General features: G+C 42.2%; 1 protein-coding gene across 2 annotated transcripts in view; it reads left to right on the top strand.

Moving 5' to 3' along the window:
• SORCS3 (sortilin related VPS10 domain containing receptor 3) overlaps window positions 1–15,187 on the top strand; it is a 352,535-nt gene that overhangs the window by 251,950 nt on the left and 85,398 nt on the right. For both annotated transcript variants that reach the window (XM_065067081.1, XM_065067080.1), the window contains 2 exons: window positions 8,367–8,431; window positions 15,030–15,148. In XM_065067081.1, the coding sequence (XP_064923153.1) occupies window positions 8,367–8,431; window positions 15,030–15,148 (184 nt within the window). The remainder of the gene's footprint in view (window positions 1–8,366; window positions 8,432–15,029; window positions 15,149–15,187) is intronic.

Raw genomic sequence — 15,187 nt, 5'->3', positions numbered from 1 at the left:
TTTTTGGGGGGAGGGGTGGGGGGGGCAAGGAGACACATTGGTGCATTTATGCTTGATGGTCCAGAACAGAGTAGTTTATTCTCCTCTGTCTTTCTACTCCTTTCCCTTCTTCTTCTTTCATCTCTCTCATCCTTTCCTGGCTGACGGTTAAAAGTTAAAGAACAAAACAAGCCATTTCATTCTATTCAGATTAGCATCTGAAATGAAGAGAAAAAGTGTCACAAAAGGCTTTTGACAGAAATCTAGTTGTTCACATTGCCTTTCTCCAAAATACGTAAACTGACCAACAAATGTATTTCCAAAATGTTAGATGTTATCCCAGCGTGATTCTTCACAATATTCTGCAACGGGGAATGTGGAGATTCATCCTTCCTTAATTAATACAGTGTACAATGCCCATAGGCATACAGGGCTCATCAGCATATCCTGTACATTTTGGCTGTGCCAAGTTTCATACTGGCATCCCCTCTTTGGACAATTTAAATTTTATTTTTATTCATCTGCTGCTGCATTCATTTATTAAACAATGCTTTCAGTCTGAAGCTTTTCAGAGGCACTATATTTTGCCTAGGACTCTGTTAATAGCTGAATCACTGAGCCTTAGCGTTTCAGGCATGTCGTAATTTCAGTCAGAAAATGTTCTTACAAATAAGGGCAATTAAACACATAGTAAACTGAGAATCCTTATTTGGTGTAAAACATTACTTGAACGGGTCATGGTGCTGGGAGATGTTGGGGAAAAGATCTTAACAAACTCAAAGGAATGTTATGAGTCTTCTAAATGTTTCCTTCCAGAGAGGGAAGCAAACGCCAGTGAAGTCCTGGGCTGCGCTGATGGTGTCTCTGAGCAAGTAGATTGCTTTTCCAAAGTGATCAGAAACAGGGCTGATTCATGGTTCATGAAAAAAATGAAGCAGTAAGATATAGCAATTCTCCATCTACGTGACTTTCAAAGGAGGATAGCCAAGCACTGGGCAAACATTAATTAACTAGGCTTCATAATATAGTAGGCACTAAACTAATATTAAACCAAATGCAGGGAAAGAGATAAAAGTCAATATGTCAGTGACCAATCTTGGAAGAGAAACAAAAACTCTGTGCTTGGGTTTCAAAGATCTGCACAAATCACAGCTGGTAGAAATGTCATTTGCTTGATTTATTTATTTTTTCCAAAAAGCTGAAAAAACCCTACACTGTATCACCCTCAACTCCCACAAACTATTCTACTCCCAAGTTTTCCATAGGGAAACAAAGACTTTTGGTTAAGTAGAAGAAACTATTTATCTGGAGGGGATTCCCCTTGCCCCCTTCACCCTCATTAATTTGGCTTAGATTTTGATCACAAAAATTACTGTTGTACACAAAAATTTCTGCAGTTTAGTTTTCTACTTCTCCAATATTTCTGTTTTTTCCTCTCCTATTCCATAAAAAAAGGGATAGTGGACAAAGAAAAGTATGAGAATTGAGAAAAAGCTAAGAATATGTAATTTTTTGTTTTAAAAAATATATACTTTTATTCTTCTTTCTTCAAAGGACTTGAAATTTAGAATATTAAAAACAAAATAGAAGTCCTGCAAAAAATGTCCATTCCTCCAGAAGGCAAAACAGAATCAAACCCTTCCGTTGGAATATGTTTCAAACTTATCCACCATTAAGATTTCAGACCTCTAATCCCAGGTAAATCTCCTCTCTCAAAATTCCTTCCTCAAAGCACCACTGTCTGTGTTGGATGCACATGGGGCAGAGCTGTTGGTAGATCATGCGCTGAAGCTTTGAGATGTCTTCAAGACAATAACATCTTAAGTTGATGAGCCGATGCTTCATTACTTCCACCATATTCCAGCGCTGGTGCTGCTAGGACTTGGCAAAAAAAAAAAAAAAAGGGCTTCTTACTCAATTAGGATAAGCCCCCAGGGCTGCTTTTATATATCCCAGATCGGCTGCACCCTGATGAGTCAGGAGCAGCAGGCTGCCTGGGAGAAGCTTATTTAGTTCGTAAGTAAGCAGCAGGACTGTGACTGCACCTGGTAGCACTCCCGCTTCGAGTGCTGGCTTGACGTAGCTGACAGATCTGCTCTCTGCATGGGTCTCAGTCCCCATGAGAAGTTATTTCAGGCTGGGAAATTAAGATGCCACCTCCAGCACATGCCCTGCCTGTGCCGCTGGCCTTTTCAAACCTTGACAGGACCCTAAGGAACTTCAGCCTTTTACCCACACACATTTTTCAGTTTTTTCACAAAAATTCAGTTGTGTTTATTGGGATTTATAGTAATGATTGGGGAAGAAATGCCAGAGGACTTTAAAGGATTAAGACCTATTAACTGGATGAGAACTAGACACAGAATTATTTGTACTTACTTAGTTTTTAGTATTAGCATGCAGGCAAAACCAAAACATGAATCAAAAGCAGTTTTGTTTTGTTGATAAATATTCTTTAAAGGTTTTCTTCAGTTCAGTGGCATTTCTTTCCCATTGCTGTTAATTTCTGTGATATGAAGAGTCATCTTCTGTGTACCAGGAAGAGGAAAAAAAGTTTCTGTGTGCAGCAGAGCCTGTTGTCTTGTGTGGATTCCCTAGTGATTGGTGACATGGTTGATCCTAAATGTCAGCTTTTCCCTCAAGGAAAGATGGATTTGGACCTCTTTCCTCTTCCCATCCTGCTATATCTGTGAAACAACTGGATGTAGCAACTTTGTACTTCTAGGACCTGTAATCCACTGAGTTTACAGGTGATTGGTTCAGACATTCAGCAGGTAGTGGGGACGAGATGCAGGTAGGCAGGCACATGTGTGTGCATATGGAAAAACATGCAGCGGCTGTGAACACAGGAGTTTTGTTTCTTTTGAGATACCAGGCAGGACACCTCCTTAAAATTCATTGGGATGTTTTAAAAAGGATTGGCTCTGCTGAAAAGAAATGAGCTGAGAATAAACATTTGGCAGTTTTTTTGCCTTATCTTGCATATGAAGTCTCACAACAATTACTTCTGCCCATGTCCAGAATTGTAGCATCATGGAAATTAGCACTCAAAAAGATGTAGGAAGCTCCAGGGACCTGGCTAAGACGCTTCTTATTGTAGCTTCCTGCCCAGCTTTTTTTCCATTTCATTTGAAATATGCTGTGCAAGGAGATTTTGTCCATAACTCTTCAGAAACTTCATCACATCCTCCCCCATCCAGCAGCGTCTCCCCCTGTTCAGCCACAGAGAATGGTACTGTATTTATGTGTTTAATAAATACATCCTTTACCCCAACAGTTCAATATTTGTATCTGTTCTTAACTAGGGTGGTTTATGGTGTGTTGTCAGTCTGGGGTGTACATAGCATGTGTGCACATTGGCTGTTACATGTGCAGAGTTAATGGCTGATGGACCTAGTTTTAGGCCTGACTGCAGTAAATAACAGATCAAAACACAGAATCCCTCTGATGACCTGAAGGTAACTGCAGTTATTGACACCTAGGTGAATGTGATGCCATGTCAGATGGTGAAGGTAGCCTGTAGGTCTTGGACCATATTGGAAATGTAGGTATAATGTAGCAATGGTGCTACATGAAAAGGCCCAGATCAATTGAGAAGGAATTGTCAGGAACTTTATAGATCAGTTTCTGGTCCCATCTGCCCATATGGATATGGCCTTTTTGTTGCTTGGATGAGTTAGTTCCATGCATTGCTTGCCTGGTACCACACAGAAGTGTTTATTCACTTCTGGGGCAGAATACAATTGAAATTCCAGCAGACTAATTGGCAACATCCACAGATTTGACTGCAGTTGCCTGCAGCAAGAGGATGTGTTTTTCCCCGTTTACATATTACAGCACAATAATTATGCCTTGTTCCTTCCCATTTCTAACCCTTGTCTACTGCACAACATCCTGCTAAGTAAGTCTCCATCTGTTTACACGAGCAGTGACAATTGCCTTCAGACTGGCATCCCAACCTGCAAAAATTAGTTTCAAAGTCAGCATCTTGGGAAAGTCTCAACCCTTGGTAAAAGTTTTGATTTTGTTTTAAAGTTGACTGGTCAGAAACTGGGCACAACCCTGGCAAAAAGTTCAATCCAGCACATTCCAGACCAAATTTGAAAGGCTGATCTGTGACCTGGTTTTTTTACCTTGTCATAAATCCTTGACACAAATGTTGCTGATGTCCATTGATACCCACCTTCACCCCACAAGCTAATGGGTCCAGGAGATGGAAGAACAGAGCACCTCTTATTCTCTGTTGATGGTTTAGGGAGCAAGGTACAACGACAGGCAGCCTGAATTGCTCAGCATTCTTGATCTAAGATGCTAGAGTAGCTAAATCTCAGCGCTGTCTTTCATCATTGAATGCTTGATGCCTGCAAAAGGGGTAGGAAAAAAAAGTAAAAATGGTTTATTTCATGGAAAGGCAGTAGAGTTGGTAGAAACAGTGAGTTGAGGTGTGCAGTGGGCTCATAACCCAGGGAGCCTGTATCTTTCCTTTTCTCCTTTCTTTGCATATGCTAGCATTTTTCATTTTAAACTACATAGTATCTTATATGGAAACAATTCAGGAGTAGCTACTTACAGTGCAGAATACTTTGTTTTCCTTGTCCTTCTCACTTTCTCTCCCTCACAGTCAGAGATGAAATATTAGTAGAGTAGCCTAGTAAATGTGCATTCAAGCATAACATTCTTCCTGCAAGACAGAGGTAGGGATCTTGCCAGGGTCCTATCCATCCGTCAGCTTTCAAGAACACACAATCCTCTCCTGAAAAGAAGGGAGGAAAGATCTTGTGGAAAACAAGAGCTACCATGAGAACAAAAAAGGAAAAGCAGCAGTAGAAGGCTGGGGGAAAAAGTAACCATTGCTTCCCTCTTAATGGGATTCAGAGGTAGTCTGAATTCTTAATTGGCCAGTGATCCTGTGCCAGCTGCAATACTGGCTGCAGGCTCCGAATTTCAAAAACTGCCTTTGCAGCAGTCAGGGAATGCGTCAGCATGAAAAAATGACCTTTCCTGTCACTTCTGCCTACATCCTCTCAGCATTTTCTCATCCGAATGGTGATAAATGAATAGGGATGGTAGAGTATGTTGATTTAGCATGGTTTCTCACAGCAAGAGAGCCCTTTTTTCCTCCCTATGGCCATCCAGGGCAGCAGCCCACCCAGGTGCATTTTGTGGACCTTGGTTTAATTTTTACTGTCTGGAGCTTGTGCACATACAAAACACAGAGCTGAGATGTGCATGGCACCTGAGGTGGGACCATGTGGCAGGAGATCTGTTTTCAAGCTAAGCTTAGACTTCTGAATGTTGGTAAATACTCATGTCTTTGTAAGCCTTGGAAATGAAACCCCTTCCTAGCCAACCCACTCTGTGGGCTCCACTTGGTTGTAGAGAACATGCCTGGGAAAGGATAAGTCAGGGGATGCTGAGATCTGTCCTCAGTTGCTCAAATAGTTTTGAGCAGTGCATCCTCCAAATGTTCTTCAGAGAGATAATGTATGAGAAAATATAAGGCTGTGAAGATGTCTCTTGTTTTGTTTCTGTTCTTGTATTGCCAGACTTGAGAGGCTGTTGTAGTGAGTTCTCAAGACCAGAGAAATTACTACATGAGATAAAGCAATAGCTTTACAGTCTCTGCATGCCTTTTTGCAGCTAGACCTGCATTCACATCTTGCTTTTTCCACTACCTGACTTCTTTGCATTCTTCATGTACAGCTTCTCCAGATAAATGATGAAAGACCATTTACTGAAAATACCTGTATTTAGGAGCCAGAGCACTGCAAAGGCAAGCTGTGTTCTTTGCCAGTGGGAACAGACGTGAGGTGAGGCATGAAGAAACAGCATTGATTGGGGATTTGTTTTTGCAATCAGAGTTTTTGATAGAAGATAGCTACTTGGTTTGGGAAAAGGAAGAATGACCGATACATTACTTTACAGGCTTGTTATCTGCCTGCAGATAACAGGAGCTCATCTTACTTTTGGGTTGCAGGAGATTGCTTTGTGAGCTTTTCCACTTCAAGTACGATATTTGGTGAGCAGAGAAGTACTGGGGGGGTGCTGTATGCTGGTAATTTTGTTTTCGTTGTCAAAACTAATAAGGAAACAAGTAGATGGCACTGGGAAAAAACTTCAAGCTAGTATGACATGTGCTTACTTAATAGACATTATGAGCAGATCTACAAAGCTTGTGTATGCAAATGCACAATGGTAACGAGTATTTTGGATTTTGTTTGAAAATACTTAGGTTCTTTTAACTGCAGTCCCTTTTAAAATGAATAGTGCTGTGGCAGACTGATGTTTCTTATTACCTGGGCCAGGAGTAGGTTTGCCCTACTGCTGGGGGGAAGGACAGTGCCCCCTCTATCTTGAGGGGAGGGACCCAGGAGGTGTAATGGGGAGCAGTTGACACAGCTGGTGTCAGGACACGGCAGATGGCTCTGGGAGAAGGCTGGTATCTGGCTTCTGGAAGGAAGCCTGGAGAGTGTGGGCTCCAGGGTGAAGCTGGATTTAAATAGGCAGCCTGTTTGGAAGGGCTCTGGGGCAGGCCCCTCATGTATTCCTAACCTGCACTTAAAAGTAAAAAGTGTTGAAATTACTGTTTCTTCCATCTCTATTGGCATGTCATACGCAAAGGCTGTGATTGCAGAACAGCTGAAATGACAGCATTTAGGGCTACTTATGGGACAAAGGCAGAAAACTTCTGCTATGAACTAGAAAGATGTGTGCTGTTTCTATATATAATGGGAAATAATGTTGCTGCACACCATAATGTTTTTCACTGACATTTTGAGGAATTTCTGTTTGTCCTGCTGTCACTTCTAACTGTGTCCAGATACTTGGAAGATTTGACCCCGATAGTTACACGGTCACAGGGACTCAGGCCTGTTCTGGCACCCTTACCGATAACAAACAGCATTTTCTTTTCCTTGTGGAATCACCCTGGAACTGATGGTAGCGATTAAGGAGCAGACTGTTTCTCACTGGGAGTAGAATGATGAAAGCCCTGCCTGTGCAGCTTTGTTTTGTTGTGTTGGGTTTTTTTGGCCACAATTCACAATGTTTTGTGAATGGATCCGCTATTGATGTGGTGCCCCAGTCAACGAGCAGTGCCAGCTTCAGTTACCTACACAGTGGGTCATAATGTCATTGTTTTGGCATTTGCAGCACCAGCTGATCTTAGCTGACCCCTGGCACAAACATATTTTAGCCATTGCTTCATTCACTGTGTTTTTTTGTGAGATCAGAGCATCTGTATTTTGTTCTGTTTTTGGGTTTTTTGGGGGGGGAATTGAGGGAGATGTTTTAGCTGTTGATGCCCCAAGGATGAAAGCAGCAAAAGATTGTGATAAAAGTGTTTCAGAATATTAGGGAATTGTGAACGTTGGCCTGCTTGGAGGGAATCTATTATTTACAGTCTACTGTATCAAATTCAGCTTCCACCGAATTAGAAACTGATTTTTGTCATTGTCTCTTTTTAATCTAACCCTTTGGTTCACTCAGGAGAAGCAGCTCCATAAATCACGTGGACATCTATGGATTTTTTTTTTTTTTTTCCCTGCCAGCCGTTGCTAGGACTAAATGTTCATCTCACAGTGATTCTTATCTGCCAGGACACTAATAATAACATTTCTGTTCTGGGCTTGACTTTTCCCTCTGCCAGGAAGAAAACTATCTTTGTAATGTACCTTGTGAAATATTTTAGGAGTAAAATAACAATTCACAGGAAGGTTTGCCTTGATTTACTTGGGTTTCAACTGGTATGATTAAAGAAACTCATCGTGCCTTGTTTCATGATTATCCAGGACCATGGCATGCGATCGTGGGGTGAATAATGCGTATTTTATTGCTTGCCTTTTTTTTTTTTTCTTTTTAAATCAGAACTTCACCATGCAAATGTGTGTCATAGTTTTTATTTTGAAGATGGGCAAACTGAGGTAAGTGATAGCAAGACTGGCTGGCAAACCAGAGGCAGATCAGGAAACTCAGTCTCTCATGTCACGTATCAGCTAAGTAAAACCCCTTTTAAATTTGCTGTCTATAAGCATGAGACTGCTGTGGCCTCATCTTCCCTTCAGCATTAAAGCAGAGCTCTGGTTTTACTGAATTTTGGAAACAGCTTGCTTTGCCATCACAAGAATGATCCTTGTAGTCTTGATCTTGAAGACAAAAGCAGGTTCACTCATCAGTACCTGGGAAGATTTCTGTCTTAAAGGTGAGTATGTGGCCCCTGAGAGCCAGCTGTGTAGAAACACAAAGGAGACAAGTTGGTAGGAGGTGGAGACCCACATGCCAGGTATCACAAGGTAGACTTGAACTGGTTTTGCTTTCCCTAGCCCTCTCTGTCTGATTGCAGCCTTTTATCTAACTGGCTGCCTTCTCTCTCTCTCTCCCCTCACCAGGTCAGTGACTGGTTTGGATAAAGAACCCGACCTTGTACACATGGAAGCACGGACAGCTGATGGACGTGAGTACCTGCAGCCAATGCTGAAAAGTGGTCTCTGAGTCACAAATGGAGTGGGAATGGAAATTCACATTACTCGTTTTGTCTCCCATTTTACATTTGAATTGATAGGAAAGATGTGGTCTGTGGAGTTTGATGGGAGGCACACTCTTATCCTTAGCACAAGGTGGGAAGTTCAGAGGCTGCAGGGCTTCTGTCTGTGGAGAGACTGGGCAGAAGAACAATCTGTTGGGCTAAGAAGCCATCTACTGTGTTTCCTATTTAGCTGTTTCACTATCACATATTTCTCTGGCCTACTAGCACTATGCAGTACAGCCTCTGTGTATTTCCACGTGTTTGGAACAGATGGGTTGTACCTGGGAACCTGAGAAATTGCCTACAGTCAGATGACTTCTCAGGTCTCTGTGCCCCAGGTACCCTCTGTTTCATACTGAAGGGTTTTTTCAGTTTGGTAATGATATATGAATAGGTGCTCCATACCAAAACATTACAGGTCGTGAAAAAGTGCCTGGATCTGGAGTAAGAAATAGAAAAGAATTCTTAACTCCTCACTGAAATTATTCTAACCACATTTGCAGTAGAATGGATTTGTATGTAATTAACGTCCAGGAAAGAAGACAATAAGTATTAGAAGTTGACTTTTTCTGCCACTCTCTCCAAAGTGTTTTAGGTGTTTCATACGAGAGCTACAGCTCCTGGGGTAGAGCCAGCTTTATTCCAGCTCAGTGCTATGCAGCAATGGGACGTGTGTCCCCTTTTATGCTACAAGGACAGTATAGAAAAGCAGCATAGGACTGAGGTAGTAGAGGATTTCTCAGAGGAAAAGGCCTCATTTTTGCTGGTTGCAAACTTTTCTCTGTTGTAGTCAAGTGCTGCGTAGGCCAGATGCTGCGTGAACAAGTTCTGTCTATCAGGGTGGCTTCTCTGAGGCTGTGGATCTTCTAAAATCACTCATTGGCCTCCCACTGCTATTTAGTGATGGCAGATGAATAAATTAGCAGGCAATAAAAGCTCAAGGGTGACAGCAGTTTGTTGAATATGTGGAAAAAGCAAAACAGGCCAGCAGGTGGGTGGGCAAGGTAGGGAGGCTTCTTCAGTGCCTTTGCTGCTGTGTGTGCTGTTCCAGGGATGCTGGGAGAAGTGGCCAAAAGCAAATAAAAATCCTGAGTAAGTAAGCAAACAAACTGCTGATGGAGTCTGGTTTCAAACTAAGTTTAAACTTGCTCACCCAGCTATTTGAATATTGGATGTGTCAAGGATAAAGATGCTTCGTTTGAAAGATATCTCCCCAGTTTGCAGGCAACTCTCTTCCTTCAGGTCTTGTTTGCTTGGGGGTTTACTGTTTGTTTTTGTTCTAATGTATAAATTCAGCGCTTTGAAATTGGCATTTGATGGTATTGAGAGTTTCACTGAAAGTCAGACTTAAACCAGCAGTGTCAGCAAAACATGGCCGTTGCAAGCCATTGTCCCAGCAGACAGAGGCAAGATCCAGTGGGCTGTGCTGGCCCTGCTGGCACGTCCCGCTGGGGGACAGCACCAAAATGACTCCTCTCCCAGCCAAGCATAGCACAAAAGAACTGTGTTGCTCCAATTAGAGTTTTTAAGACTTGGAAAGATACAAGTTTGTGTTACAAAACATCAACTGCCTCAAAGCTATAGCCTCACCTGGTGTGAAATGGTACAGCTCTGTGTACTTAGGAATGGGAAGCTGAGCTTTTCTCCTAGTTGGCTTTGTAACCAAAATGGGCCTTCATGCTCTCAGTGATATGGCTGAGACACTTACACCTGCTGGAAAATGAGTCCCTGCAGTTATTTTCTCTTGATCAGAAAGTTTCTGATGAAAGTTTTCTTCAGAAGTGAGGAGGAAGAGGAGGCATTTTTAATGCCACTTAGGTCAGTCTGGTGGCTCAGTCACTTATCTGATGCATTAACAGACACAGATTTGAGTATTCCCACTGCTCAGTTTGATTTAGGGACAAGAATCCCTGCCTTCAGTGTCCCTGGCCACTTTGAAAGTACATGGTTCTTCTAGAGGGGGTATTTGTCTTTCTTCTTCTACCTTCCTCCATGCTCTTTATTAAAAAAAAAAAGAGCGTGCCTGTGGTGAAATGGTGTTTAGGGTTTGACTCCTCAATTTGATGATTCTTCTTCCTGTTTTGTTGGTTGGTTGGTTGTTTTTTTAACAGTAATGGGACTCAATAACATATCTAATACCAATTCAGACAGTAGAGCCTCATATATGTTCTGTGGCTGGGAACAGACAGTGTGTAATGCTAGAGTCTCATTCATTGATAAATGAGCCAGGGCTATCAATAAACTCATGGAGCTGGGAGGCAGAAATCCTGTTCACTGCTCTGTCTGTCCTCCAAGATGTCTTGCCCCATGGGTTCTGTCTGTCCAGTCATTAAGAATGGTAGGGTGTCTGAAAAAACATCTGCCTCACTGTTTTGTCTCCTTAAATATTTGCAAGAGGCTGCTAATTCCAGTGCCTGATCTCAAGCTGTTCCTGTCAATTGTAGCTGATGAAGGTTTTAACTTTTTTTTTTTACATCTTGGCAGAGCTATTGTAGCAGAATAATAATCTAGGCTTGCATTTTTAAATTATAAAAACATATAGGAGCCTTGGGCACTGTACCTTCTGCCTGTGTGTAATAGACAGCGGCAAGGACAGGGTTGGATGCAAGGGAACTATTACGAATACACTGACGCAAGCACCCACCCACACTCCTGGGAAATATATAATAAACTTTCTGGTGTTCAGTGAGATAATCTTCTCCTCACTCACAGATACGATGCAATAAACAGTATTTTAATTAAAGGTAAAAGGAGGATAAAAACCTAACCATAAAGATAAAACAAGGTAACTAATTCCTGGGGAATAATTTACAGTCCTATCAACATTCCTAGACCCTCTTTTCCTTTGGGGAAAAAATTGTTAATGCCAGCTAGTTGTTTTCACTGTCCTATGGTAACCTTCACTGGCAGTTCATGAATTTAAGTCTTGCCTGGCACCAGGACCTGACTTCAGCTGAGCCAGTCTGCCAATTCAACTTGTTTCCACCAGCTGCCCTTCTCCACATCTGCCACGCTGGCCAGCCCTGCCTGCTTTTAGCTGCCAGGGAGGAGAGGAGCTGGCCTTGCTGTCCTGTGCCTCTGTAAGCCACAGTAACCTGCACATGGGTTTGCCCTTTGCAGCCTTCAGCACAGTGGCAGGTATGACTATTTCAGCATCTCCCTTCGGGGACCCACATCTTTGAGCATTACCCACCAGAGAGAGCCTCTTGTGCTCCTGCTGCCTGCCAAAGCCATCAGGACTGGTGGGCAAAGAAAAGACTTAGTGGCTTATTGCACCAGTTTATCACTGTAAATTTCAAGCAATTGCTTCAGCTTTATCACTTCTAAGAAGGGTAAAAATACACTCTAAATTCTGAAGATGGGAGACTATGTTAATTGGCAATGGGGAGGTGTTTCAAACTCCTCAACTAGAAAGTGGCTGCACATCTGAGAAAGCCATTCCCTCATCCTAAGTGAGATAAGTTGGTGGGAAGGGTTTGTGCGGAGGTATGAATGCTGGGATTTGAACTGCAACAAATCCTTCAGGCTGCTTGATGTCTATATTGCCTCATTCACAGATGGGCTGAGAAAGTAGTTGGATGTTGGGTTAGAAGCATGGGAAGTTTTTGAGGCTGTCTTGGAAATAGGAGCTCTTCTCAACTCCTTTTGCAGTGTAACAATAAAAAGAACCCAAACTCCCTAATCCTGGTGTTGTATGGGATGATATATAAATGGGAAATAATCCCTGGAGAGAAGCCAACCTCCCTTAATGCATGCATCTCCCCATGAAGAGTAAGGAAGGCTTTAAAGGCATAAGTTGGGCACATGCCCCTTGGGGCAACCATTCTTCTTTGTGGCCGTGCAACACAGGGCTGAAAAGTCAACTCCTTTCAGAGAAGAGGGAGATAACAGCTTGGAAGACAGCTTGGCCCCGTCTCTTTCAATTGGCATTTTTGTAGAGGGGCCCTGTACAAATGGGACCAGAGCTCATGAGGCTCATACTCTTCAAGAAGCTTGACCAGGAACTTGGGGTTGTTTCTTGCTTCTAGTCATACACAAATGTGAACTGTACGCTGTCGTATTTTCACCTAACTTTTTAATATGTTTAAAAGGAATTATTTTTCATTCTTTGTGGAGCAGCAGGAAGCAACACAAGACTTGAACTTGGTTTTGTGTCCAAAGGTATACAGGTTTGAATATAATTTTTCTGTGTCTGTGTTTTCTTTCATAGGTCTTATGTTTTAGAATATATGAAAATAAACAAGAGACTACACAGAAAATTAGTAGTAAGATACCCCTTCTTTTCCACCACTGACTTCCTGTGAATATAAATTAGGTGCCTTTCTTTCAGAATATTTGATTGCTGGTGTAACACACTGAAAATGACACATTTCCCAATAGACAGGAAGGTAGTTGTCATGTCAACACTTGTGATTTATTTGCATTTATTTGTGACAGGTTTTTATTCCTCTTCCCATTCTGTCACTCAGCAGCAGCAAATTATCCCATTTTCGGAGGGATAAGTACATCCAGACAACTGTGTGGGAAAATGCACCGGAGGGAATGAGCTTCTAAAAATATGATTCATGACCTCTCCTCCTTGTTTTGCCTAATTTTAATGCTACCTCAAAGAACAAGTCAAGGCTGCTCTGCAGTTTGGGTAGCATGGCAGTATATAAGACCCTCTCTTTTTTCTGAGGAGTTGCTTTTATACACTGCAAAGGTGTCTTAGATTCCATGTTGAGGAGATAAATAGCAGCTCTGGACCAAGTGTGTATGTGTCAGGTGATGAAGGCCCTTAATTTATCCCAGCTGAAAGTCCAACCTCTCTGCTGCTGCTAGTGTTTTATGTGAGGAGAAAGCACAACTCTGTTACTCCACTTATTTGGCACTGTCTCTAGGCCAGATATTTTTTACCATACACTTTAATTACCTCCAGATACTCCAAGCTGGCGACAACATCAGTTTATGCTGCTTTAGCATCATCAGTGGGACTACATTTTCACTGCTGTGCCAGACCTGTGCAACTGCTCTGAACTAGCCATGTAGCCCTTATTAACCTGAAATTCACACTGTCTCAACCCAGAATCGGGTCTGTGGCCTTTAAACATGGACCTTCAGTCATGTGACTGGGCACAAACCTTTAATAGCTTAAAGCTTAGTTGTAATTTGTGACTTGTTTTAGATTATTTTCTAAAGAATGGTTATTCTTGTTACCAGTGCCTCTGACTTGCATTCTTTTTGCATTGGGAGTCTGTTGGTGAGACAAAGCCATGGAAGGGGAAAATGTCAGTTTCAGAATCTTGTCTTTAAATCTGGGATGACTTTTAGCTGAGCATCAGAGGATTTCAGTCATGCCCTCCAGTGTTTTCAACAGAACCACGTTTTGCTGTCACTGGAAAGACACAGACTAGGGACAGTATCAGGTTTTATGGTATGGAGAATCCTGTAAGCAGCTTTGCTAGGCTAGTTACTGTCCTTTTAAGCTTCCCTTTTAACCTTTTGGGCTTAGTTTGACAAGATACTTGTTAAAAGGTTCAGTTGTGAACTAAAATCTCTGCACCAGGCTCACCCCAGCCCTTATAAATTCTCTGTTTTCTTCCTTGATGATCTGTGCTCACCCTTTGTAGAAAAGTAAACAAGTGTGTGAATCTAAGAAGCCTGTAGAAGTGCTGCAGTGTAAAAGATATGACCCTTTTATCACTGCAGTCATCATCTTAGTTTTTTTTTTTTTTTTTTTTCATTTTCTCCCTAATTTGCACTTTTCAGAAGAGCAGTTGAAAGGCAGAGATGGCATATTTCAGTTACATGCATCCAGAGACACAGTGCCTTGAGTGTTCTATTTCATGAGATCTTCTTAACCTGAGTGAAATAACACTTAATCCCCCATAACCCCTGGAAACTTGCTGGAGGCAGGCATGTCTATTCGTGCCACTCCAAGCAACTTTCTGTATGTCTGCCTTTGCCTTATGTCTTCTTCATACTCTTTGCTCAGTCCTGTTCCTTCTCTCAAGCAAGGCTAAGGACCGACAAGGCATCCCATTAGTCTGACGGTCTTCTCATCTTCTCTCTAGGCAGAAGCATAGTACTGACTTGGTCTTCCCACCCACGCCCTGCCTTGTGTCTTACTACCACAATTAAAAACAGTCATCAAGGCTAGGGTATTTCGGGGGGGGTGGGGATATAATTCCCAGCAGGGTAGCGGAGTCTGTGAATTCTACCTGGGTACCTCTGAAATCTTCTGCTCCATATGGTCTCATCAGTTTTCTGATGCGTTTATGATTCATATTCTCCATTTGTGGTTTGAACTCCAGTCTCCTGAGGGATGTCTGCACAATGGGGAAGGGAAAGAGATGTGGAAGTGTGATGAATCTGAATCCAGAGAGCAATTAAAGGCTGGAAGTAGATCATGCAATAACGTCTGTCCAGTTGGAGACGAAGTTAAGACTTCCCTTATCAGAGACCTATTTTTGAGCTGTCACTGATATTTTCAGAGAACAAGCTCCTACCTGGGCATTTCTCATGTGTACATGCTCTCCTATTACAGACACCCACTACTTGACCTGTCGGATCCAAGAATGCTTGGAGACCAAAAGGACTGGACCATTTTCGCGCTCCATTGACATCAGCTCCCTTGTCGTTCAGGATGAATATATCTTCCTCCAGGTATGTTGGCTTGATATGAATGCGACGTGAATTCTGCTT

Source organism: Columba livia, chromosome 6 (assembly GCF_036013475.1).
Source record: "Columba livia isolate bColLiv1 breed racing homer chromosome 6, bColLiv1.pat.W.v2, whole genome shotgun sequence".
Lineage (NCBI taxonomy): Eukaryota > Metazoa > Chordata > Aves > Columbiformes > Columbidae > Columba > Columba livia.
The sequence above is the reverse complement of the archived record's forward strand: the minus strand, read 5'-3'. Positions and strand labels throughout refer to the sequence as shown.